Genomic DNA, 23,522 nt, shown 5'->3' on the forward strand with positions numbered 1-23,522 from the left:
TACTTGGCTCTCCAATAGATCATTGAAGACATTTTGCTAGACAAGACTATGTCTGTCTTCACAAGAGCCATGTCTCCACAGTCCTGCTGCCACCCAGATGAATTAGATTCAACACACATATATGGAGTATGTAATCTCAAGCACACCTTATGGTGGGTACACTAGGGATACTAAGTTGACCAAAATAAAAACTCTATTCATAGTCACTCAGAGTTTAGTGAAAACACATAAGCATGTGTCATGACAGGGATGGATGGGGGCCTGGAGGCACTCAGTGAATGGCGTGGTTACTTCCAACAGAGGAAAATCTCTGTAACCAGTCAGGATAAGTTTGGTTGTGCTGCAGTAATAGGTATTCCCAAAATCTCAATGGCCTAGCATACAAGAGTTTATTTCTTGCTCATGCATACCCTACTGTGGGTCCACATGACTCTCCAGGGTGGCTGTTTTCTATGTAATAGCGCACAATCTGGGCTGCTTTTCCTTCTCCACACATATTTCCATAATCACCACAGCAGAAGAGAGAGTCCTGGAGTGCTTCTCACTTATAACTAAACTCTCTAGCCCTGCTACCAGTCATAGAGTAAAATGACAGAACTGATCACATGGCCTCACCCAGCTTCAAGGGAGCAGAAAAATATAAAAGTCTTGTGAGCTCAGAAGAGCAGAAGTAGGTATGGATGAACATTAGAAGACTCTACCAAACAAGGAAAGGTATAAACTAGGCTTCAGAGGATGGGAAATTCTACCATGTTGTGAAGATTAGAGCAACAGAGTAGTTAGGATGACCACTCTACCTAGAACACCACCTTCCCTTCTGACACTAATTGCAATTCCAAATCAAGAGCACCCTTATGGCCCTGGCTGGTGTGGCTCAGTGGGTTGATTGCCGGCCTGCAGAACCAAAGGGTCACTGGTTTGATTCTCAGTCAGGGCACATACCTGGGGTGCAGACCAGGTCCCCAACAAGGGACACATGAAAGGCAACCACACACTGATGTTTCTTTCCCTCTCTTTCTTCCTCCCTTCCACTCTCTAAAATAAATAAAAAAATATATTTTTTAAAAAGAGCACCCTTAGGTTTGTCTAGTAAGTCACTAGACAGACTTACAGAACTCATTGTTATACTCACAGCTGTGGATTATGAAGCCTAAAAGATAAGATTTAAAATCAGCCCAGGAAATCAGCACCGGTAAGAGTCCAAGAAAGTACTAAACTCGGAGTGTCAGTGGTCCTGTCCCTGTGAGGTCAGGACAGGGTTACTTTTTCAGCATCGATATGTGACAATATGAATGATGGAGTACTGAGTAGCTCAGCCAAGCTCCTAGAGATCTGACCGGGACTCCGTCACCACCCCGGTGGCTTACGTCAGCCTCCAGTCTTCTTAGGAACGAATGTGATGCCAGATAAAGCACAGCCCCCACCCTAAATCACATTGTCGGTGTGGCCAAAACCTTACTCTCAATCACTCCTATCGAATATGACATTCTAAGGGCTTACAGATTACCTCCCAGAAGCTGAGAGCAAAGGTCAGAGTTCTCCTAGGGCAAGGATATATATTTTTTTTCTTACTACACACATCTATAGGCATGGGGCAGAGAGTGGGAAGAGAAATAGAGGGTATTTCTTTTTTTTATTTTATTTTAATCATTGTTCAAGTACAGTTTTCTCCCTTTTACTCCCAATCCAGCCCCCCTCCCAACTCTCCCCCCTTCCCTCCCATTACGAGGGTATTTCAAGTGGAAGAAATAGTATGACTAAAATACTGATAGGCCAGATTAAGTAAAAAGATCTATATATCACTTTGCACTCATGCGTTTATTAATCCAACAAATACGCACTTGAGTGCCTGACGCTTCCACTGTCTGGAATATAGAGGTAAACAAATTAGACACCGTTCCTACTTACATGGTGTTTATGGAGCGGTGAACCACCTTCAAGTACAAATTCCTCTCTAAGTGTGTATTCTTGGGATTATAGAAGTGAGTTTCTAAACTCTGGTAGCAAGCCAACCACAAGTGAAGCTTCAGCCAGAACCCCCCTAAATGTCTACACCCTTGGTCACTAGATTTCATGCCCTCTGTTTTCTGTTCAACCTTAGCTAAGGTGGCCCACACTCATTTCCAGCCCCATATCTACAGGCATATACTTTCCCCATTTCCTATACTAAACAACAGGATCAACTCCAAATCCTTTTGGTTATTGATAAATACTAGTTTAAATTGATGGAGTGCTTGCTAATGTGCTCAGCTCTGTGATGGGTTCCTCTCCAGAACCCTAACGGGTAGGTGTGAATATTTTCCTCATTTTTCTGATGACAAAGGTAAGGATCAGGGTCACACAGTTAGTGAATGAGCTGGACTTGAAACTCAGACCTGCCCAGTGTGAACTTCTTATGACATGGGACCGTCCATTCCCATAGCAATATGGCAATAAACCAGACGCCCAGAAACTATTGAATGTGTAAGAGCTGCTGATAATATGGATGAGGATGCACACTAACATCGCAGCAGAGGCTGTTGGTCTTCCACCCACTTCCCCTTCTGATTTCTGTGGACGCCAACCTGACTTTCAATAGCCAGCACCTGCGTCTTTGTTGAAGGGCTGTCCTCAGGCTGTGAGAACCCACTTTGCCCTGAATACATATCGCACGCCAGAAGTGCCTGGGAATTACTGCCTGCTGTGCCCTGCAGGGGAGTAGCTCCTAAACAATGACGGATGGGGAAGGGATGTAAATGTCCTGGTTCCCTCGCCCCCAGGTGTGATCACTGAAAAGTATGCAAGTTGCTGGAGGGCAAGGAGAACCCTGCAAGGAGTCTGGGATGCAGAACATGGCTTCTCATGTTCTGAAACCACCAGTGGTTACTCAGGTGGGATGAGCCCGACTTACAGGAACGTCAACTATGGTGTGGACTTCCAGGCCAGCTTGGGCTCTGGCGGGGGCTCTGGCTCCTTCAGCCACACCAGCACCAGCTCCTCCTGCAAGACGGTGGTTGTGAGGAAGATCGAAACCCGCAATGGGAAAGAAGCTGGTGTTTGAGTCTTTTGATGTTGTCCCTCCTGTCCTCTGGGTGTGCGGGAAAGGAGCTGTGCTGGGGGCGGGGGCACAGGGGACCCTCCTGAGGCTGCAACGCAGTCCTCAGCTCAGCCTTGGGGTGGGGGAGTTTACTGCCTGGGGGACCAGTGCCTCGTACCCAGGCCCCCAACTAAAAGCCAAATGAACTCGCTCCCCCCCCCCAAATAACGTCTCAGCCGGCTCTGCCAAAAACAAACACCCCCTACCACATGCCTGTTGCTACTTGCCAATTACTTCCCTAGAATCTGTATCTCCTCCACAGCCTCTCCAGCTGTCTGGGTGCTATTGTCTCTGGCCGTTCCGACCCGGCTGGCTATGGCAGACTGTGCTGCCCATTAGCCTCAGTCCTCACCTTCCGAGCACACAGTAACCTCCTGCCTCGGAAGGCCTGAAGTCAGCTCCAGAACTGTTCTCCTTCGGGAGCACTCGCGCTGACGTGTACGCTTCCTCTCCTTGCCTGAAGAACCCCCCACATCCTTCCCGGATACCGTCCGAGACTCAGGCCAAGAAGAAATCAGCCTGGGGGAGGGAACTGGTGGGCTCCTGAAAGGAGGAAAGGGAAATGCAGCTCTGGCAGGTGCTCCCTCCCAACCGCACTGAGGCGCTTGGCCCCAGGGCCATCAGTCGATTAGGGGCGCTCTCCTGGATAGCTGCACCAGCCTCCTCTGGGCTCTTCCACGCACTCCTCCAGGCTCCCTTTCCTGGTTCCTCCCTCCTTCCCATCCTCTCCCCCGGTTGTCCCGAACTTCCTCCCTCCAGAGACAAACTTTGCCGCCTCCTCTCAACACAGTGGCAGAAAGTTGCGAGCGCCGCAGAGCAGCTAAGCGGTACCTGTGCCGGCGCCGACTTCCCCGGTCGCAGGTTCGGTGTACGGGCGTCCTGAACCCCGACACCTTACTTGCCACCGAAGGTTGCGAGGGAATCGTGGGCCTGGGAGGAGACAGAGTGTTAGGCAGAGAGCGAGAGTCCCTGCGAGACTGCCTAGGCTGTGCTCCTCTCATGGAATAACTCGGTATCTCCGAGGCCCTAGGACGGGTCTCAGGGGAAGAGGGCGGCCCTGCGCTGAGAGAGTAGCAAGGGAGGGGGCCGGGAAGAGGCGGGAGGGTCAGAATCCAGAGGTAAGAAGTCAGAAGACAGAGTTCAGATCTTTTACCTTAAACCCTTGACCTCCCCCCTTCCCCGCCCCTTCCCTGCCTTTTTCTTCGGAACGAGGAGCGAAAGGACTCAGAGGGAAGCGAGAGTGCGCACTGCACTCTGTGCCCCAAGATGTTTGCGCCCCGTCATGGCCATGGTGCCCTGGCTGTCTTGGCTTTCCGCTTCCTGATCACCCTGCTCTGGACTCCAGGTAAGCAATGGGGCGCCTCACAGCTCACAGGGCGCCGAGTGCGGTGCTGGTGCTCCAACCTTGCAGCTCACCTGGGGGGAGTCAGGTCTGGCACGCCACAAACAGAATGAGACATCTTTACTGGCCTGTGGCCTGCCGAGCGGACCTCTGAGCCCAGACCCGCAGCCAGCTCTGTCTGGGAGCTACCGTCGTCAGCGAAGGGCCAGCGAAGAGAAACAGGCCGGGATGCAGGGGACTGAGAGCCCCCAGGGAGAGGGTGGCCAAGCCTGTGACAAGGAATTTTTGCGTGTAATGATTGGTAGTCGTTCGCTGGTTTTCCTAACAGAGAACACACTTGCTGCAAAAGATCTCGAGAATTCCCCCCGAGAGGGATATCTTGATTTCTTCTAGGCCAGGGACCACTGCCTCTCCCCTCTGTTTTACAGCCACAATTCCCGCGGGTGGGCACCGATCTCTCCGCAAAGCCTCTTGCGCAGAGCACAAACTGTATCCCCAAGATTCAGTCCATACATGTTGAGGAACTGAGCAATTAAAATAGGAAAAGACACGTTTGTAGCCTTTCTCTGATTTTGGAGGGTACTATCAGAAACGGAAGGGACAAAGGATTCAATTTGGTTTCTTTTTTAGATGTAGTTTTTTCCAAAGGTATTGTCGTTTATAACTATTGAAGATCTGTTTGTCTCAATATTTTAACCAACATTTTAGTTATTTATGTTTAGAGTGAGGGGAGGGAGAAATCGAGGGTGGGAAATACCGATGTGAGAGAAACATCGATGGATTGCCTCTCGCAGGCTCCCGGACCGGGAACTGAACCTGCAGCCCAGGCATCCGCCCTCAGCGGACACTCTTCTACCCTTCACTTTGCAGAACGGCGCCCAACAACTGAGCCACAAATAGTCAGGACAGTCCCCAATATTTTTCTAAGATATATTTTTTAAAAACCCAGCAGAACAGCCGAACAGAAACAAACAAACAAAAACCCAAGAAAGGCCCAAGTAGGCAGAGCAGTCACTGGGTCAGCCTTTGCACTTTCTTGAAAAGGAAAGGCAGGTGGGGTGACCCTCCAGTAGATGGCGCCTGCTGACTCGGGTAGTGATTGCCTTTCCAGCCTGTAAACCCTAGGGTCTTCAACCTTTTGGCAGAGGGCCAAAAGCTGGGGGCGGGGGGTTGGGGGGGGAGGGGACCGCTAGCAGGGCTGTAAGCAGCAGCTGTCGCTGCCTTTGCTGGAGTCTGGAGGTGGCTTGCTTTGTTACCTTTAGAGCTCTTGAAACTCTAATGTATTCAGCAAATCTCAGAGCCACACTTTCCACCCACGGTCCCCCCGCTGATTCCCAACGTGGGCTACATATGCACAAGGCCGTGGGCACTAGGCACAACTGGAAAATCTTAATAGCTTTTCGTTGCCACCTTCATTTTCCTCCATCACCTAGTTTTCTGTTCATAGAACTTCAGTGGCGTTTCTTGCCCTTTCCAGGCTTTGTGTGGAATCTAACCTCTACATGGCCAGTAAGAATGTGGAGTTGTACGGGATGCTCTTGGTCACATTATTTAAACTGTTTGGACCCCTAAAGGTCCATTGCGATCATTCATTCCATTGTAATGGGAGTGATGGTGCATCACGTGTTGGTCATGTAACAACTCTCTTTTGAGATGTCTGTGGCGGGCTGCTCTAAAGAGAAGCGGGTATCTGAACAAGTGCTCTTGGGTCTCACACATACCCTGTGTTCCCTTCTCTCTGAGCCTCAGTTCTTGAACCGTAAATGGGAGGAACAAACATGTGTTTAGCTTCCATCTTCTTTGCCGAGGAGAAAGACAATACCAGAGCAGAGAAAGACAATACCAAAGTAAATGAAATATTGGTAAGGAGGAGATAACATTTGCAATGGATTGCAGATGCAAAGTGAGCACCTTACTGCTGGAAATGGGTGTACGTCTGCCAGCTAGAAGAATAGCTTCCCTGAGCACGGAGAATATGAGTAGATGTAAACTATTCATACTAAATCACTAGGAATAGCCACTAAGTAGTCAGAGATGTCCCATACCTAGAGATGGCTCGTTGTAGTCCTGTATTCCAAACAGAAGGAAAAGTATTACAAAACTGGCGTTCTTGATGTTGCTCTTTGCAAGAATCTACAATTAATATTATTTACAAGTTTATTCCCTAAGCTTTTTAGGAGAGGAATGCATAAGCATTAGCCCCGATGTTGGTTCCTTGAAGACAGGACTTGGCAGCAGAATGCAGTGTCTTTTTGCAATAGGATTTCTGGAATGGAAAAAAGCGGGGGTGGAATGCCGGAGCAACGGAATACTGGGGTCTCCTAAGGAATTCAGCGAAGTGTCTTCCTGTAAGAGAAATGTGGAGATTAAACTTCGGGGATTTGTAAATGTTTGGAATGGCCTTGAAAATGCTGGGTAAAGGGCACTCATAAAATATATTTTTAGAATGGATGTGTGTCTGGAGGACAATTTCTGAGGAAGGAAAAACACTAGGCTTCGGCTTCGGCTTCCTTCTCTTCGATAACTTCGTGCTTGTGTAGAGGACCGTATTGGTGGCGCACTGAGCAAACATTCAAATAAAAAGAAGGAACATACAGACAGGTATAGACGTGGGATTCAAAAGGGCAGTAAGAATTGTAATCGACATAAATGTAAGCTTGTAACTCTGCGCGCTCCTCCCCCCAACACAAGAGAAAGGGGAACTAAAACCTTTCCGAAAAGAATTGGGAAGACAGGGCTTATAGATACATATTTGTGCAAAAGACAAAAGATAAGGATTTTTAAAAACCTTTGATTTTTTTTATTGTGTGTGCTATTACAGCTGTTCCCACTTTCCTCCCTTTGCCCACCTCTCCCCTCCCCAAGTGAACCCCCATATTGCTGCCCGTGTCCATGGGTTAAGCACAAATATTCCTTTGGATTTTTTCGCACCTATATTGTCCTGTTGGCATATTGAACTCAAAGGCAAGTGAAACACATATTCTGATTACAGGTGACCGTAACATAGTATTCAGACCCAGAAAGACCCAGGAAGGTTCCACTCTGTTCTTCACTGGTCAGACTATACTTGGTGCATTGCAGCCTGCCTTTGGGCCCCACGCTTTCAGAAGGACACTGACGGGCTGCAGTGCTTCCCTGAGAGACTCAATAGGATGGAAAGGGCTCTTGACATTTTGTCAGGTAAAGAACAAACAATACGGGGAGATGTAGCTAGGAGAAGAAAAGACCCTTTGAGATGGGGGAGGGCGGAGATATAGAAGCTGCCTGCAAGCATTTGAAGGTACATTCACACAGGAGAACATTCCTACCATATCCGCTGCTGCAGATGAAGTGGGCTAATTCAGGAGGCCAGAGAGTCCCCGGCACTGGAAATATGCAAAAAGAGTAAACATTACAAAGCATACAGTTTCCCCCTCTTTTCCTGCGGTCGTCCTGTGGATATTTGAAGACGTCTCCCTGCTCTGGCCTAATCTAGCCCAGGTCCTTCCGTGCTTTTTCACAGAACATGGCTCTAGATCCCCTCTCTGTGCCACTCCATCTTTTTCGGGCCAGAATGCAGGGTTTGGCAAAAGTCGGTTACAGGTTTAATACAAGTAAAAAAAAACAAAGTAATCAAGAAACAATAATACCACAAGAAAGTCTGTTTCACGTACTCACCACTGTAAACCTACATTTGCCCACCCCTGTATATTTCTGGCTTAATTAAATTATGGACAATGGACAAGAGGCCCCAACTGGGGAAACAAATCTTTATTATCTGATGAAACTATCGGTCCATGCTGAAACGATCAGCCGAAGACAGATCTTGAAGAACCTCTGTGGGGCCTCAAATAGATTTCCTATGTGTTATTTTAAGGGTTTTGTGATCCCAGGATACAACATTTGTTGCGTGTACATAGGGTTGAAGTTTATTAAAGATCTAAGGCAGAAGAGACGTTGCTAAGTAAAACTAGCTGAAACCTGATCATGGCGGTTTTATGACTGTCACGAGCGTCTGTTCATGATATAGTCTTTCCTGTAAGTCAGCCGGACAACTGCCCGGCTTGCTCCCTGATGAGCAGCCCGGCACCAAGGAGTAGACGAGTCACACACAGTTACTGTGCTATTCACTCAGCTCTTACTGAATGCAGGGTCACTCACAGCAGAACATCAACATACATGAATATCCTATTCACACGTGAACAATCTAAGAATTATAACACACACACACAGCAATCAATGGGGATAATGAACCCAAGTCCCAGAGTGTCAGCCTGCAGGTCTGGGAGACAGCATGGTGGGTAAGGGAGTCGTCAGCATGTTGCAAGGAAGGATCTCTGGAGCCAGGTGGGCAGCAGGGCAGGTGAAGTCCTCAGTCCAGCAGGGCAGAGCCTCCAGTGGCTTATGCCAAGAAAGATCCGTGTAGCGTGGAGCCAGCCCTCTGCTGTGTGGAGCTTGGCTGTCTCAGCAGTGGTCTGGAGCCGGCCTCAGTTATACCTTGAAAGTGGTGTGCCCCACCCTTCTGGGTCTTTTCAATAAATGTCTTGGAACCCCTGCCACCAAATGTGGAATTTTCCCAGGAGCCTATGGGTGGTGCATGGTTGTTCTGCATGACACCTCTGATGGTCAGTATGGACTTTCCCCAGGAGCCTGTCTCTGGGTGGTCCTGCTCTGCAGGCACGGCTGTTCTGCAGATATCTCAGGTGTGTCTCCTTGCCAGACGTGTCTGCTCTGACTTAGGTAGTTTCCCTCTTGAACCAAAGTGTCATGGCTGACTGGCAGCCATCTTGGTTGCCATGAGGGACTCCACTTTGTTTTATATACTTTATGCTGTCTTTTTTTTTTCTAATTTTTTTTAAAGATTTTTATTTATTTATTTTTAGAGAGGGAAGGGGGCGGGGGGAGACAGACAGACAGACAGACATCAATGTGCGGTTGCTGGGGGTTATGGCCTGCAACCCAGGAATGTACCCTGGCTGGGAATCGAACCTGGGACACTTTGGTTCCCAGTCCGCGCTCAATTCACTGAGCTAGGCCAGCCAGGGCTACTTTATGCTGTCTTCATCGGACCAATGCCATTGTATTGGTCCTGCTCTCCACAATTGGGAGGAAAACTGCGGTGCCTACAAGGGAAGGATACCACCCCGTACCTGTCTCTGTGCCATTTTGAAAGGCCAATGTGGGAGTTAGCTGGTTCTCCAAGGTCTTATCTTCATGGTGGGCACCTGTGTCTCTGCTATTTAAAAGGCCAACGTGGAAGTTAGCTGGTCCTCCAAGGTAGGTGTTTTCTTCATGGGGGTACCCTGAACCATATGAATCATGGCAACTCAGACACCGATCTCCAATTGGGAATCTTTTGAAATCAAGTATTTTCTACCAGTGAACTTAATAGCCATCTTATCAAAGGGAAACAGCTGGAATATTTAAGATTAAGCTGAAATTAAGCTCTTGGACTTTTTTCCTTTTGTGTAGGGCTACAAAGGGACAGCACACTGAGTCTCTGAAAGGTAGGCGGAGTGAGGGAAGAGGCTTGGTGATTGGTATGGTGAGGCGGTCAAGGTTCATTATATCTTCCTTGTATTTGGTAGTTCAGGCTCTCTGTTTTAAAGGCTTTCACCAACTTCGTAGAGGTTCCCTCCACTTCTACCAGGCTCCCTGCTGTCCTCCGTCTCTGCCTTTCTCTGAAATGGAGAGATCCAGCTGGCGCGATGCACACACTTCTCTGTAGTCCATGCGTCTTGGACGCAAAGCCAGCTCCGTGGATTAGGCCCGGTGTGTGGCCATCAGGTGATACTGGTGAACCACGTGCTGCCGGCCTGTAGGGTTTCGGAGATGGGCATGAGATGGAGGCCAGGTGAGTCAGGATTTGATCTCTCTCTACCTGCACCCCTTCAACCACAGAAGCTCTGCTCTTATTTATTCGATATACTGAGTTGAGAGTAGAGGTTACTTTAGAATGATGATCCAACTTCTCAAATGAAAAAGACAAGGAATGGAAGCACACTAGAGTAGACGGTCTCAAGGGCTTTCCAATTCTGGAGAGTTCATGACTCAGACATCATTTCCAGGGAATTGGAAATGGCGAAGGAGCAGGAAATCGTAGGACGTTAACCCTACCTTTCCCCTTTCTAAGTGGATAATGTCATCTATCTGAGGGCCCTGGGCTCAACCCTTTCAAATAAGGTCACAATGCATTGACTTGGTATCGAAAGTCCCTGCAATGATCTAGGAGCCAAACATTTGTTCTGGAATCCTGAGATCAAATATTTGGTTTCCTTGTCCCACCTGTAGAATCATATGGCCACAGATGGCCAGAGCTGCAAGGCTATTCTTAGGGTGATCATCCATCCCCGTTTGCCCAAGTGTCACCTGTTGTCACACACTGACTGTTAATGGTTTCTCAGGCTTGATGATAAATGATACCAGTCACCCCAATGTGAAGCCCACTTGTCCCACCCTCTGGGGTTATAGTTAGGAAACTGGGGGCCTAGAGAGGAGCGGAGACTTGCCCAACGTCACACAGCAACTTACTGGCATATCAGGAAATCTGAGATTTACAGAATGTCAGTCCGTGAGATCCAATGGCTAGAATTATATCCCTGATATTTAAGTACGGTGGCATTGATCCAGTAAAATGAGCATTTCCTTTTCATTTGTTTTAAAGGACATCCCAACAGGCATTCACACCTCTAGTTCTCAACACTGCGCCATGTATTCCTCAGGCTCAGTCTGAGCTCGTGCGGTTTCCTAGTTGTACTTTTCCAAAGATCACTTGCACAAAGGCATAGGCAAAGGGCTCTCTATCTCCTGCTTTTGGGGTTTCTCAAGTGATTAAATGGGGGCGGGGACAATTTCTTGACGCTGGCAGCAGTGGTGCATCTGGTGGCCATACTGGTCTCTCTCCAATGGAGACTGCATTTCCCCACTTCTGTATGGAGCCCCCGCCCCCTGTTTGGTGAGATGAGCTATTTCTTTCTCTTTTTTACAAATATTTTATTGATTTATTTTTAGAGACGGTAAGGGAGGGAGGAGAGAGAGAAAAACATCAATGTGTGGCTGCCTCTCATGTGGACCCCACTTGGGGACCTGGCCCACAACCCAGGCATGTGCCCTGACTGGGAATCAAACCTGCGATGCTTTGGTTCACAGCCAGCGCTCAATCCACTGAGCTACACCAGCCAGGGCCTAGATGAGCTATATCTTATCGGCCTTTTGAAACAATAGGCTCTCTCACCTAGAGGGAAGAGATGTGAAAAGCATTTAAAATCTGATCCTTTCTTTATGTAACTCCTATATTACCTTCTTGCCAGGTAGTTGTCCAGTTTCTGCTTGTACATCACTAGCTTAGGAGGTATATTACTCCATCTTAAGGAAACGCTGACTATTAAAAGATATTTCTTATGTTCAGTTTAGACTTTGTGTTTCTGGGGCTACTATCCATTAATCCTAAAATGGAAACCCCTACTTTGGACCATGCAGAATATAATTGGCTTCACTTTCCCCATAATATTCCCACAGAGATCTGAGTATGAAAGGAAGTTAACATTTATTTAGTGTTTACTATGTGCCAGGTACTATTTTAAACACTTTACCTTAATTTTAGTTGAATTTATTGGGGTGACATTGGTTAATAAAATGATATAGATTTCAAGAGTACATTTCCATGATTTATTATCTGTATATTGTATTGTGTGTTCACCACCAAACGTCAAATCTTCTTCTATCACCATATATTTGACCCCGTTTACCCTTTGGTATCCCCTCCGCCCCCTTCCCTCCGGTAACCACTATACTGTTGTCTTTGTCTATGAGTTTTTGTTTGTTTCTTTTTCTTGTTTGTTCATTTGTTGCTTTCAGTTTTATCTCCCACATGGGAGTGAAACCATCTGGTTCTTGACTTTTTCTGTCTGACGTATTTGGCCTGCCAGGGTATTTTCAAGGTCCATCCACGTTGTTGCAAATGAAAGTAGTTTATCTTTTTTACGGCTAAGTAGTATTCCACTGCATATATGGGCTGCATCTTCTTTATCCAGTCACATGTATTGAAGGACACTTCGATTGTCTCCATGCCATGGCCACCGTGAAGAACGCTGCAAGGAACATAGGGGTGCATGAATCATTGCAAATAAATTAAGCACTTTACCTTATTAGCTCACTTAATCCTCACGGCAATTTCTCAGGGAAGGATTATTAGTCTCCGTATTATATATTGAGAAACTTCGACACAAAGAGGCAGAGTGACTTGCCCAAGACACACAGCTTGTGAGTGGCAGGCATAGACTGAACTGAAGCAGCCCAGCTCATGTACTTGACCATGCTCCAAGTTATGTCCATAACTACCAGACAGCACTATTAGAATCGTGTCTCTGGGTCCTCCTCACCGCCTTGCAACTCTTCATCACCTTGCTTTTCTTGTTTCTAATAAACTGAGCGGGAAACTCAATTGGATCCCACCTCCTCCTTCCACAATAATTAACAATAAAGCCTTTTTCAGGGGAAGGAGGCTTTCACAGCTGTGGCTGGCCCACCATTGCAGTGGACAGAGGAAAGGGTCAGCAAGTGGAGAAGTTTCTTACCTCTGAGAGGTGAACTTGTGGCTCTTTGTTATTCCCATGGCTCTCTCGCCAACCTCAGGACAGTCGCTGGCCATAGACAGATCCAAATTTGGCCCCAGTCTGTCTGGCACCTCTGGATGGGAAGGAAATCCATGCATGTTAAGTCTATTTTGAGATCCTACCCACTTTAGCTTTGCTTCTCCAGATAGGTTTCCTTAGATCTTCCTGTGTTCTTTCAGGACTGTGGGAAAGACACTGTCAAGGAAGTCAACGAGGATGTTTGCCCACGATCAGAGATTGTTTAGGAAAAAGGGTCAAGGTGGTTTGACCCTCGTACTCTTTGACCAGTTTTATCTCTCTCTCTCTCTTCCTGTCTCCGAACCCCCTCCAGTGCTTCTTAGTTTCCTTCTGTTTCCATTCTTTTCCTGCAAACACTTTCAGGCCCCCTTCATCCAGGCTGCGTTCACGGCATAAAGAGTGCTGTTCGGGGATCCACATGACCTGACGCTGCGCCTAGTTTTGCCGCAGACTGCTTGTGGGGTGCGGGAGTGTCTGTTGGCCTCTCAGGAGCCTCAGTCTCCTCATCTTTAAAGTGGGAGGGTTGGGAGACAGTCTTTGAAGTGTTCTGCCACTTGGAAGCATTGCGTTCCCGTCTATTACACTCTCCCTCCTCTGTATCTGGTTTTGCAAATTATTTTATTGTTGTTCAATTACAGTGGTCTGCATTTCCCTCCCGCCATACCCCCACCCCAGCCATCCCCACCTCCCTCCCTTGCTTCCTTCCACCCTCCCCCTTGGTTTTGTCCCTGTGTCCTTCATACTAGTTCCTAAAAATCCTTCCCCCCACTGTCCCCTCCCCCCTCCCCTCTGGTTACTCTCAGATTGTTCTTAATTTCAATGTCTCTGGGTATGTTTTGCTTACTTTTTTCTTTTGTTGATTAGGTTCCAGGTAAAAGTGGGATCTTATGGTATTTGTCCCTCACCTCCTGACTTACTTCAGTTAGCTAATAATGCCTCTTCTGTGTCTTTTAGTGTTCCCTTATTCCTCCCTTTTTTTCTTCCCCTGGATTTCCAATGTTGTAATAAGAAAACACCATCCACTTGGGGATCCGAATTGAGGATTTATCCAGTCTTCGTGGGTGGAGACAATTTCAAACAGACACAGAAGAGTCGTGATACTTTATTTTATTACGAGATAAAATGACTTATTGGCATCAGGGATGTTAGATTATAAGAATGTAAACTGGTAGAAACTAAAAGTGGTAGTGTTATACGAGGAAATGTAAGCTTTTTAAGTAGACGTAAAAAGCGAAAACTTTTCTCAGGTACAAAAATGGTGGAGACCTTTATTAGAAATGGATTTAACAGTATGTGGAATTGTTTTCATATGTCATGTTAGGGATGAGGTAGGGGGTATATTTATTTCCCATTTCCCTAAACAATAGGTGAAATGGCTGGAAATGGAGAATCATAATGTGATACATTTGTTTAGGTCAACTTTATTTTCCAAAAAATGCAAGTTCACCACAGGGGATGAGAGGCGTGTCCGTATTTGCTTCCCTAGGCTACAAGAGGAATCAGTTGGTAATCAAAACTTCACCTTTTTTGGCTTTTGAAACTCCATTTTATCTGAGGTAATTTTAAGTGTATAGGTTGATAAGTTTGGACAGATGTGTACACTCAAATAGCCACCACCAGCACAATCAAGATATAAATGACTTTCATCATTCCAGAAAGTTTCTTTGTGGCCTTTTATAGTCAGTTTCCTCTTTCACCCCCCCCCCCCCCCCCCCCCCCCCCCCCCCGCACTGGTGTGTGTTGCCCCTACAGCATAGTTTTGCCCTTTCTAGAATGTTATGTAAATGAAGTCGTAAAGTACCTATTCATTTGTGTCTGGCTTCTTCTGCTGAGGAGTTTTTATTTCTTTGTTTGAAAACACGTTTGTTTGAATTATTGTGGTAAAAAAAAAACATAGTAAAATTTAGCACTGTAAGTGTTTTGCAGTGTGTATTACATTCATGTGTACACCATGCACCTTGTGCAACAGATCTCTAGAATTTTTTCATCTCCCCAAACTGAAACAATTCTCTATTTCCTCCCCCTACCTGCCCTTAGTAGCCATATTGCACTTTGTGTTTCTGTGAGTTTGACTACCTTACATACCTTAGAGAAGTGCAATGATTCCATATTTCGCATTCTGTGATTGGCTTATTTCAAGTAGCATCATGTCCTCAAGGTTCATCCACGTCATAGGTTATGACAGAAACTTTTTCTATTTTTAATTTTGATTTAGATTTTTTAAAGATTTTATTTATTTTTAGAGAGGGAAGGGAGGGAGAGGGAGAGGGAGAGAGAGAGAGAGAGAGAGAGAGAGAGAGAGAGAGAGAGAGAGAGAGAGAGAGAGAGAGAAACATCAATGTGCAGTTGCTGGGGGCTGTGGCCTGCAACCCAGGCATGTACCCTGGCTGGGAATCGAACCTGCAACACTTTGGTTCGCAGCCCGCGCTCAATCCACTGAGCTACGCCAGCCAGGGTTAATTTTGATTTTGAATGAATGTGATCATTTTATTGATTTAAGTCATTTAAAAGGGGCCACATAAGTTTAAGAAAACTCACTTTTACGTTGCACGGTGAGGTCTGCAGATTTTTGTCTGTGTCTCCGTACTCTGGAATGCTCACGTCAGAACACACTTGATGGCAGTGACCAGGAGTTGTTTGTTAACCTCCTTGCCAAACATGATGTAACTTTGTCCTTGTCCTTGTCCTTGTGTACTTTATTTTTGTTGTCTACACTATTACAGAGGTCTCCACCCGCCACCTTTGCCCACCTGTCCCCCAGCCCCTGCCCCCCTCCCCTCTGGCCATCACCACACTGTTGTCCGTGTCTATGGATTGTGCGTATCTGTTCTCTGCCTAATCCCTTCCCCTTCTTTCACCTAGTCCTCCCTCTTCTCTGCCCTCTGACAGCTGACTGAATTTTTTAAAATTGAAGTATAATTGACAAACAATATCCGGTGTGTCTCGGGTGTACAGTGACTTGATATATGTGTGTATTATGAAATGATCATGACAATAATTCTAGTTACCATCTGTCATCATATGAAGTTATTACAATATTACTGAATGTGTTGCTATGCAGTACATTATCTTCATGATTTATTTCTTTTATAACTGGAACGCATACCTCTTAATCTCCATTATTTCATCTACCCAACCTTCTGGTAACTGCTAGTTTGTTTCTTGTGTCTATAAATATGTTTCTGTTTTGTTTGCTATTTTTTTTTAGATTTTATATATAAGTGAAGTAATATGGTATTTTCAGGGAACATAAGGTATTTTTTAATTGCATTTTTTCCATTGCCAGTTATCTCTCTCCCTTATACCCTTCTCCTCCCTGCAATCACCACCCTGTTCTCCATGTCCATGAGTCCTTTTTCCTTTTTGCTCAATCCCTCCACCCCCTAACCTTCCCCTCATAGCTGTCAGCCTGCTCTCTATCCAAGACTCTGTATCCGTTTCGCTTGTTAGTTCAGTTTGTTCATTAGATTCCACATATGAGGGAGATCATGCGGTATCTGTCTTTTTCGGACTGGCTTACTTCACTGAGCATAATGTTCTCCAGGTCAATCCATGCTGTCACAAAGGGTAGAAGTTTCTTCTTTTTTATGGCTGAGTAGTATTGCATTGTGTAACTGTCCCATAGTTGTTTTATCCACTCATCTACTGGTGGACACTTGGGCTGCTTCCCTATCTTGGTGATTGTAAATAATGCTGCAATAAACGTAGGGGTACATTTATTGTTTCAAATTAGTGTTTTGGGTTTCCTCATATATGTTCCCAGAAGTGGGATTGCTGGGTCAAAAGGCAGATCTATTTTTAATTTTTTTAGGTGTCTCCATACTGCTTTCCACAGTGGCTGCCCCAGTCCGCATTCCCACCAACAGTGCACTAGGGTTCCCTTTCTCCACAGCCTCACCAGCACTTGTTTGTTGATTTGTTGATGATGGCCATTCTGACAGGTGTGAGGTGGTATCTCACTGTGATTTTAATTTGCATCTCTCTGATGATTAGTTCTGTTGAGCATCCTTTCGTATGTCTATGGACCACCTGGATATCCTCTTTGGAGAAGTGTCTATTCAGGTCCTTTACCCATTTTTTAATGGGATCGTTTGGGGTTTTCTGTGGTGTTTTATAAGTTCTTTATAAATTTCAGATAATAACCCTTTGTCTTATGTGTCAGCAAATGTTTTCCCCCTCTGCGGGCTGTCTTTTTATTTTGTTGATGGTTTCCTTTGCTGCACAAAACAGTAGGTTCTTGATAGATACTGCTAATGGAATGATTAAGATCACTCTGGCCTTTGCTTGTATAGATGGGGGTGTTCCCCTGTAACCTATTCAATGACTTTCAGTTACTGGCAGAGCTGGAGCTGGAAGGATGCACATCCCCTGACTTCTACCTCTTAACACTGTATGAAGTTGCGTGTGTAATTCAGTAACTAAATTATTATGTTTTCTTTAAAGCCTCTGTACCTATACATCAGGTTACCCTGTTTAATTTTCACAAGACTTTGGTGGCATAAGAACTGTAATAGGAACACACCAACCTAGAGAAAAGGATGGTCTCCATTCCAGAGTGTCTTCTATAAGGACAGGGCAATCACCCTCCTTTTAGTTTCAGAGGTGGTAATGGAGGAGGTGGCATTTTAGGTGGCACGTGCACTACTTGGAACTCTCACTAACTTCATGCTCTGCATATTGTTATGTCACCTATGTCCCATTAGGTTAATTGCCTGAGAACCCAGGATCTTAAGCTCCCTGATCTTCGTGAGACAGGGTAGTGAGAAGAAGCTAGGGAAAATTCCTTGGCGAGTGGAATAGGGAAATGGAGACAGATCGCTGAGCACAATGGCCGAGCAATTTACATCCAGTAGCAATTTACAAACAGGTGCAAAGGGATACCGGGCGGAAGGCCGCCAGTGCTGGCAGGGGGCAAAACCGGGAAAATAACAACCTCACCCCCAGGGTAACCTCCCCTCCCCTGGCCTTTATTCCCTGGAGATAACATCTAGGCCTCAGTTGTGTTTCAGCTCCAGGCCCAGAAAAGCAGCAAAACCAGGTGAGTGAGCCAGGACCAACTGGAAAAACTAAAGACCCCTGTCACTGGCCAATCAGTGGAGACCATGGCCCTGAAAGGGTGCACCTGGAGAACTGATGAATGTTCTACTGAAACCCTGCCCTGAGACCTCCCCTAAGATTCCCATCTGCAAGAGAGAGATAAAAGCCTCAAGACAAAGGACCCAGAAGCAGGCTTGCTCTCCCTCAGGGGAGCAGCCAGCACCATTTCCTTTCCTTTTATTCTCCCCGGGCCCCTACTTTTTTTTTTTCTCACAAGCGTGCTTCTCCCAAACTCTTAAGGCAATGAGCAGCGGCAGCCTGTCCCAGGCTAATCCCCTGAACCTGTCCCCAAAGCCCCCTTTTCTCTGACTTCCCAGAGAGCTCAGGCAGCCCAGCCTAGGACTTCTGTTGCTTCTTCTATGCTGAGCCTTTCCTTGTGTCACCGTCCCCAGCTTTAGTAAATGCACCCTCATAGTCACCTGGACTCGTGATGTGAAGTTCCTTGACATCTTACACGATGTCAAGAAAGCACATACACTACAGCTGGCCCTAGGCAGAGCCCACTCAGGGCCAGGTCCCCTGTCCGGTCATATCTGCATAAATGAGAATTGCATAAATGAGAAGAACCTGTACTAGGTTTGATTCTTTTTTTTTTTACTTCCCCTTGCCAAACCACATTTGATGAGATGGAATACCTACAATAAATACTGCCATTAGTAGGCCACATCATGCCCGGGCACCAAGCCTGGGGCTAAAAATGGCATGTTTACATCAATTAGTCTGGCCACAGAAAGCCATGGGAGAGCCATTAAGTTGCTTTGTCACTGTCAATGCCAGCTCAGGACATGTGCTCTCCACTGCCACCATTGTCCGGAAACTGTTAGCGTTTCCTCTTGTGGGGAGCAGTCTGACCCAGTGATAATAACATGGCAGAAAGAAACAACGTGTTTTAAGCTAGAATGGTACACAGAACAAAAATGTTCCCAATTGTTCAAGACAGGAGATACAAAGAGGGGGGCAAAAAAAAACCCCAAAACAAATTTGACCGTGTTGTCTGCTTCCTCTGCTATTAAACCCAGAGGTTTTAGTTCAATATAAACAGTGGTGTGTTCCGAATGCTGAAGTGTGGGTCAAATAAACGGTGAGTCAGATGCTGAGGGAGGAGGCCAGAGTCTTTAAAACAAGTCATCCATATACCTCTTTACAAAGATTTTACACCATTTTCATTGTTGTCTTCCATATCCTGGTTTACCATCAGTATTAGAATTATTTTATTTTATTTTTCAATTACTGTATTGTTCAATTACAGTTGTCTTCATTTCCCACACCACTCCCCTGCACCCCAGCCAAAGCCACCTCTCTCCCGTGCTTCCATGCTCCCCCTTGGTTTTGTCCATTGGGAAGGATTTTCAGAAACAACTATAAAGTATTAGAATGATTTTAAAATTCTCTGTCTACTAAGAGGCCCTGGAGACAAAGAAAAGCAGATGGCCCATTCTCACACAATGGCCCTAGCTTTTCAGTTGCAAGTGCCTGGGGGGGTGTTGATCTGCCCATTCTTGACAATCTCCAAGTGCTTATTCTGCCATCAAGTCTTAGTTTGAATTTCAAAGTCGATCCTTCAGTTCCTTTGGTTTCTCCAAATACTGGCCCAGGGATGGGATGGGAAGCTGGAAAGGTTGGGAGGCCGCGGGCTCTCACGTGGATAAATGGGGTAAATGGGAGGACAGGCGGGAGAGGGCAGCATGGGGAAGGGGACTGCCCTTTTTCTGGAACCGGAGCAAACAGGTTCCGTTTGAGCTCATGTCTGTGCAGCTTAGCAGGTTTCTAGAATCAGAAATCAGTTCAGAGGATAACTTTTATAACATCCAATGATTGTGGGGAGATTTGGAAGACCAGAGTCCAAATAGCATGAGAGGTTGTTTATTATAACACCGTAATGACTAATTCTGAACCATTTTCAGCTTTGGTAGTTTTTGAAGGGCAAGTTGGCGGGGGAACAGGCAAACAAAGCTTTTTACATTTTTCTTTCTCTCTAGATCTACACAATTGCTATAGACAAGGACTTTTTTTCTCCAGTTTTGTGCAGTGTATGAGGGCAGTTTTCTCCCTGCAACCACCAAGGCTTTGTAATTTGGTGTGCACGCAAAGTTCTGGAACCAGCAAGGTGCAGAGCAAAGAGCAATGGCTTAGGAGTTAGGGCACTGGTTTCCAGCCCTGACTGTTGCTCATTCAGTTTTGACTTGCGGCTCAGAGAGGGGAGCCCACTAATGCCCCTATTGATACTCTACTATTAAGGTGGGGAACTTGGTTGTTTCCAAGCCTGGACAGTCTGTGGTTTTTCATTCTAAGAAATGAGATGCATTACTCTGAGGATTCTCTTTGCTTTGCAGTCCAGCCTCCTTGTAGTTTTGGCAGATGTTACTTGTCTTGCTCCTGTAACACAGCACTGCCTGAGTCATTAAAACTTTTATTGAAGTATAATAGCATACATGCAGAAAAGCGTACACACAGATCCTAAGTGAGCAGTTTGATAAATTTTTACAAATTGAATGCACCTATATAATCAGCATCCAAATCAAGAAACAGAACATTAACACAGCCCAGAAAAACCTCTTCTACCCTCCTCAACACAACTTTTCCAAATACAATTATTATCCTGCCTTCGAACAGCGTAGATTAATTTTGCCGGGTTTTCTGCTTTATATAAATTGAATTATAATCAGCATGTATTTTTTAGTGTTTTTCTTCTTAAAGATTCATCCAAATTGTTGTGGGTAACCATAGACCATTCTTCTTATTGCTGTATACTATTTCATTGTACAAATACACCATAATCTGAAATGTGCCTATTTTTGCAACCTATTCATTTAGGCAAAAACCTTTTTGCTTCATAACATTAGAGGTCCCAACATTTCAGTCACACACTAATCATAAAAATTAGTCTGTTGAAACCAAACCAAACCAGACCAGAAATCAGATTGGTTGTCAATGAAGTGTTAGAATCTGTTGCTGTTGCTTTGGTACTTACACACATCTTCATCCTCCCCCAAATCCAAGTTCTAAAGATGAAACTTTGCCTGTGTATGTCCCAATCTGAGAACCATAAACACGAAGGATTGTTTCTTGACTTCAGAGATGGGGAAATGACGAGAACAAGCTCAAGTTACTTGTCAGTCTTAGCAAAACTCCAAGTTGCCTGGCTCAGGGTTTCTGTTCGTTATCAGCCCACTCCCATATTTTATTTTTTTTTTATTTTTGAGTATAACATTTTTATATGTAGAATTAACCACTCCCATATTTTCTCTTAGCCCAGAGATAAGGACGAACCTGGCGGGTGGTCTGGGGCCTGGGGATTTATGTCTTTGTTGATGCCAAGTTACTTTATTTGGCGTTTCTCTTTTTCTGCAGACGGGAGGGAAATAGGGGGATCACCATTATCAGTTCTTTAGCACTTCATCATTTACAAAGCACTCCTCCTCCTCCTCCTAACAGTTCTATGAGGAGTGGATTATAATCTGCCCCCATTTTACACGAGAGGAGATGGAGACTCAAGAGATTCAGGGCTTTGTTTGCCCAGGACGGCAGAGCTGAGAGCTGCCAGGATCAGGGCTTAAAGGGTGATCGTGATAAGTACAGGGCTCAGGTGTTAAAGGCAGATCACATCTGCCTCTCAGACTTCATGAGGGTATATAGTGAGTGCTCAGACTCATCACTTAAAGGTGCAATGCAAATCCCGTTTACAATTGGCTCCGAGTCTCGCCTTCTCCACTCGTATATTACATCCATCTTAAGCATGTGCCATTGCTGCTGTCATCGTGCCACTTGTATCAAGAGCTACAAACGATCTCCCATTGCCTTCCCGACCAAGTCCAAATCCCTTGGCACTTCTTTGCTCAGACCCTCTCACGAGCTGACACCTTACCCCAACTTCACCTCCGCGGCATGTAGAAAAGCAAGTAGCCGAGAGGCTCCTCAGGGTGCCACCTTTGTCCTGTTTGAATCACCCATCTGGCTTCACCCATAGCGGGCTTCCTTCCTGGCCTGGGAAAAGGTGGGACACAGTGACTTCTGAAACCTTGACTCTGGTGAGGCTGTCAGTTTGGCCTTATTCATGTGACCTGAGACAAATTATTCAGCTACCCTGCTCTTCAATTTCTTGAGTTTTTACAGAGGAAAAAACAATTCTAGCATGCTGTGACAATAGTCCTTTCTTCCTTCGAAATGCCCTTTAGTGCCAAGACAGGGTAGACGGAGGGGACTAGGACATGAAACAATTTTGACCTAGTGGGCTTCCCTCCAGAATCACAGCAGGCAGTGCCTGAAATATTTTGATTTACTTAGAAAATCACTGGCAGCCTTTCTTGTTATTATTGACTTTAGGGGTGTGATGGTATAGGAGTGAAAAGGCTGGTTGTGTTTGGATTGGCCATTGTTCTCTATTAAATGGTAGGAAAAGAAGGAGAGACCCAGCTTTGCCGTCATGGCCAGCGGGGCCTATTCTTTGTCACCACCGAGAAGGAAATGATGTTCTGGCTAAGCTGCTTCCATTATGTCTGATAATAACGCCTACAAAATAGGATCGCAGCCGCCAGACGCTTTGCTCAGCTGGGCCCTTGTGCCAAGGCTGAGCAGAAGCGTTGTACTCTCAAGTAACGCTTCTAGGAGCAAAGTCTGCTGGCCTGATCTATGACTATTAGCAGCCCTAAGGGCACCAGGGAAACTGTTCCAGCAGGTGCCAAAGAAGCTGGTGGCTGTCTGGCAAGAGGTCAACATTTGATACTCAGGGCATTGTAAAATAACAGGGTGTTTGGGGCGTGGGGGAGCTTTAAGGGTCCTGTTAGGGACCTCTATTTTCAGTTTCAAAAACAGGAGATTGCTCTGGCTGGCATAGCTCAGTGGATTCAGCGTAGGCTGTGAACCAAAGTGTCCCAGGTTCGATTCCCAGCCAGGGTACATTCCTGGGTTGCAGGCCATAACCCCCAGCAACTGCACATTGATGTTTCTCAGGGTGTCTCTCTCTCTCTCTCTATCTCTATCTCCCTCCCTTCCCCCTCTAAAAATAAATAAATAGAATCTTAAAACAAAACAAAACAAAACAAAAAAACAGGAGATTGATCATCGCTTTCTGAGTCTTGCATTCTTCAGGCTAAACAACTGGGGTCCTTTGTCCTTCAACTGTCTCTCCTATGACACGGTTTGGTGTGCATCCAGTATCTGTGGAGATTATATATATATATGCACACAGGGTGGTGCAAAAGCAGGTTTACGGTTGTTTGTATGGAAAATAATGCAACAATTAATAACAATACAAGAACGAGCTCTGTGTTTTGTGTACTCACACCTGTAAAGCTACTTTTGCTCCACCCTGTATGTGTGTGCGCACATGTGTATTCAAGTATTAGTCAGCTGAGAAACTTCTGGTCACCTTACGGCATTCCCGGAGCAGTGACTC

The 23,522-nt window shown here is 45.8% G+C and overlaps 1 protein-coding gene across 1 annotated transcript in view; it reads left to right on the forward strand.

The window, feature by feature from the left end:
- Positions 1-3,643: 3,643 nt before the first annotated feature.
- Positions 3,644-23,522, forward strand: part of LOC114505286 (vascular endothelial growth factor receptor kdr-like) — a 168,143-nt gene continuing 148,264 nt past the window's right edge. The window contains exon 1 of the mRNA XM_028523177.2: positions 3,644-4,421. Within this exon, the coding sequence (XP_028378978.1) occupies positions 4,343-4,421 (79 nt within the window). The 5' untranslated portion in view covers positions 3,644-4,342. The remainder of the gene's footprint in view (positions 4,422-23,522) is intronic.

This window comes from Phyllostomus discolor, chromosome X (genome assembly GCF_004126475.2).
Source record: "Phyllostomus discolor isolate MPI-MPIP mPhyDis1 chromosome X, mPhyDis1.pri.v3, whole genome shotgun sequence".
Classification (NCBI taxonomy): Eukaryota; Metazoa; Chordata; class Mammalia; order Chiroptera; family Phyllostomidae; genus Phyllostomus; species Phyllostomus discolor.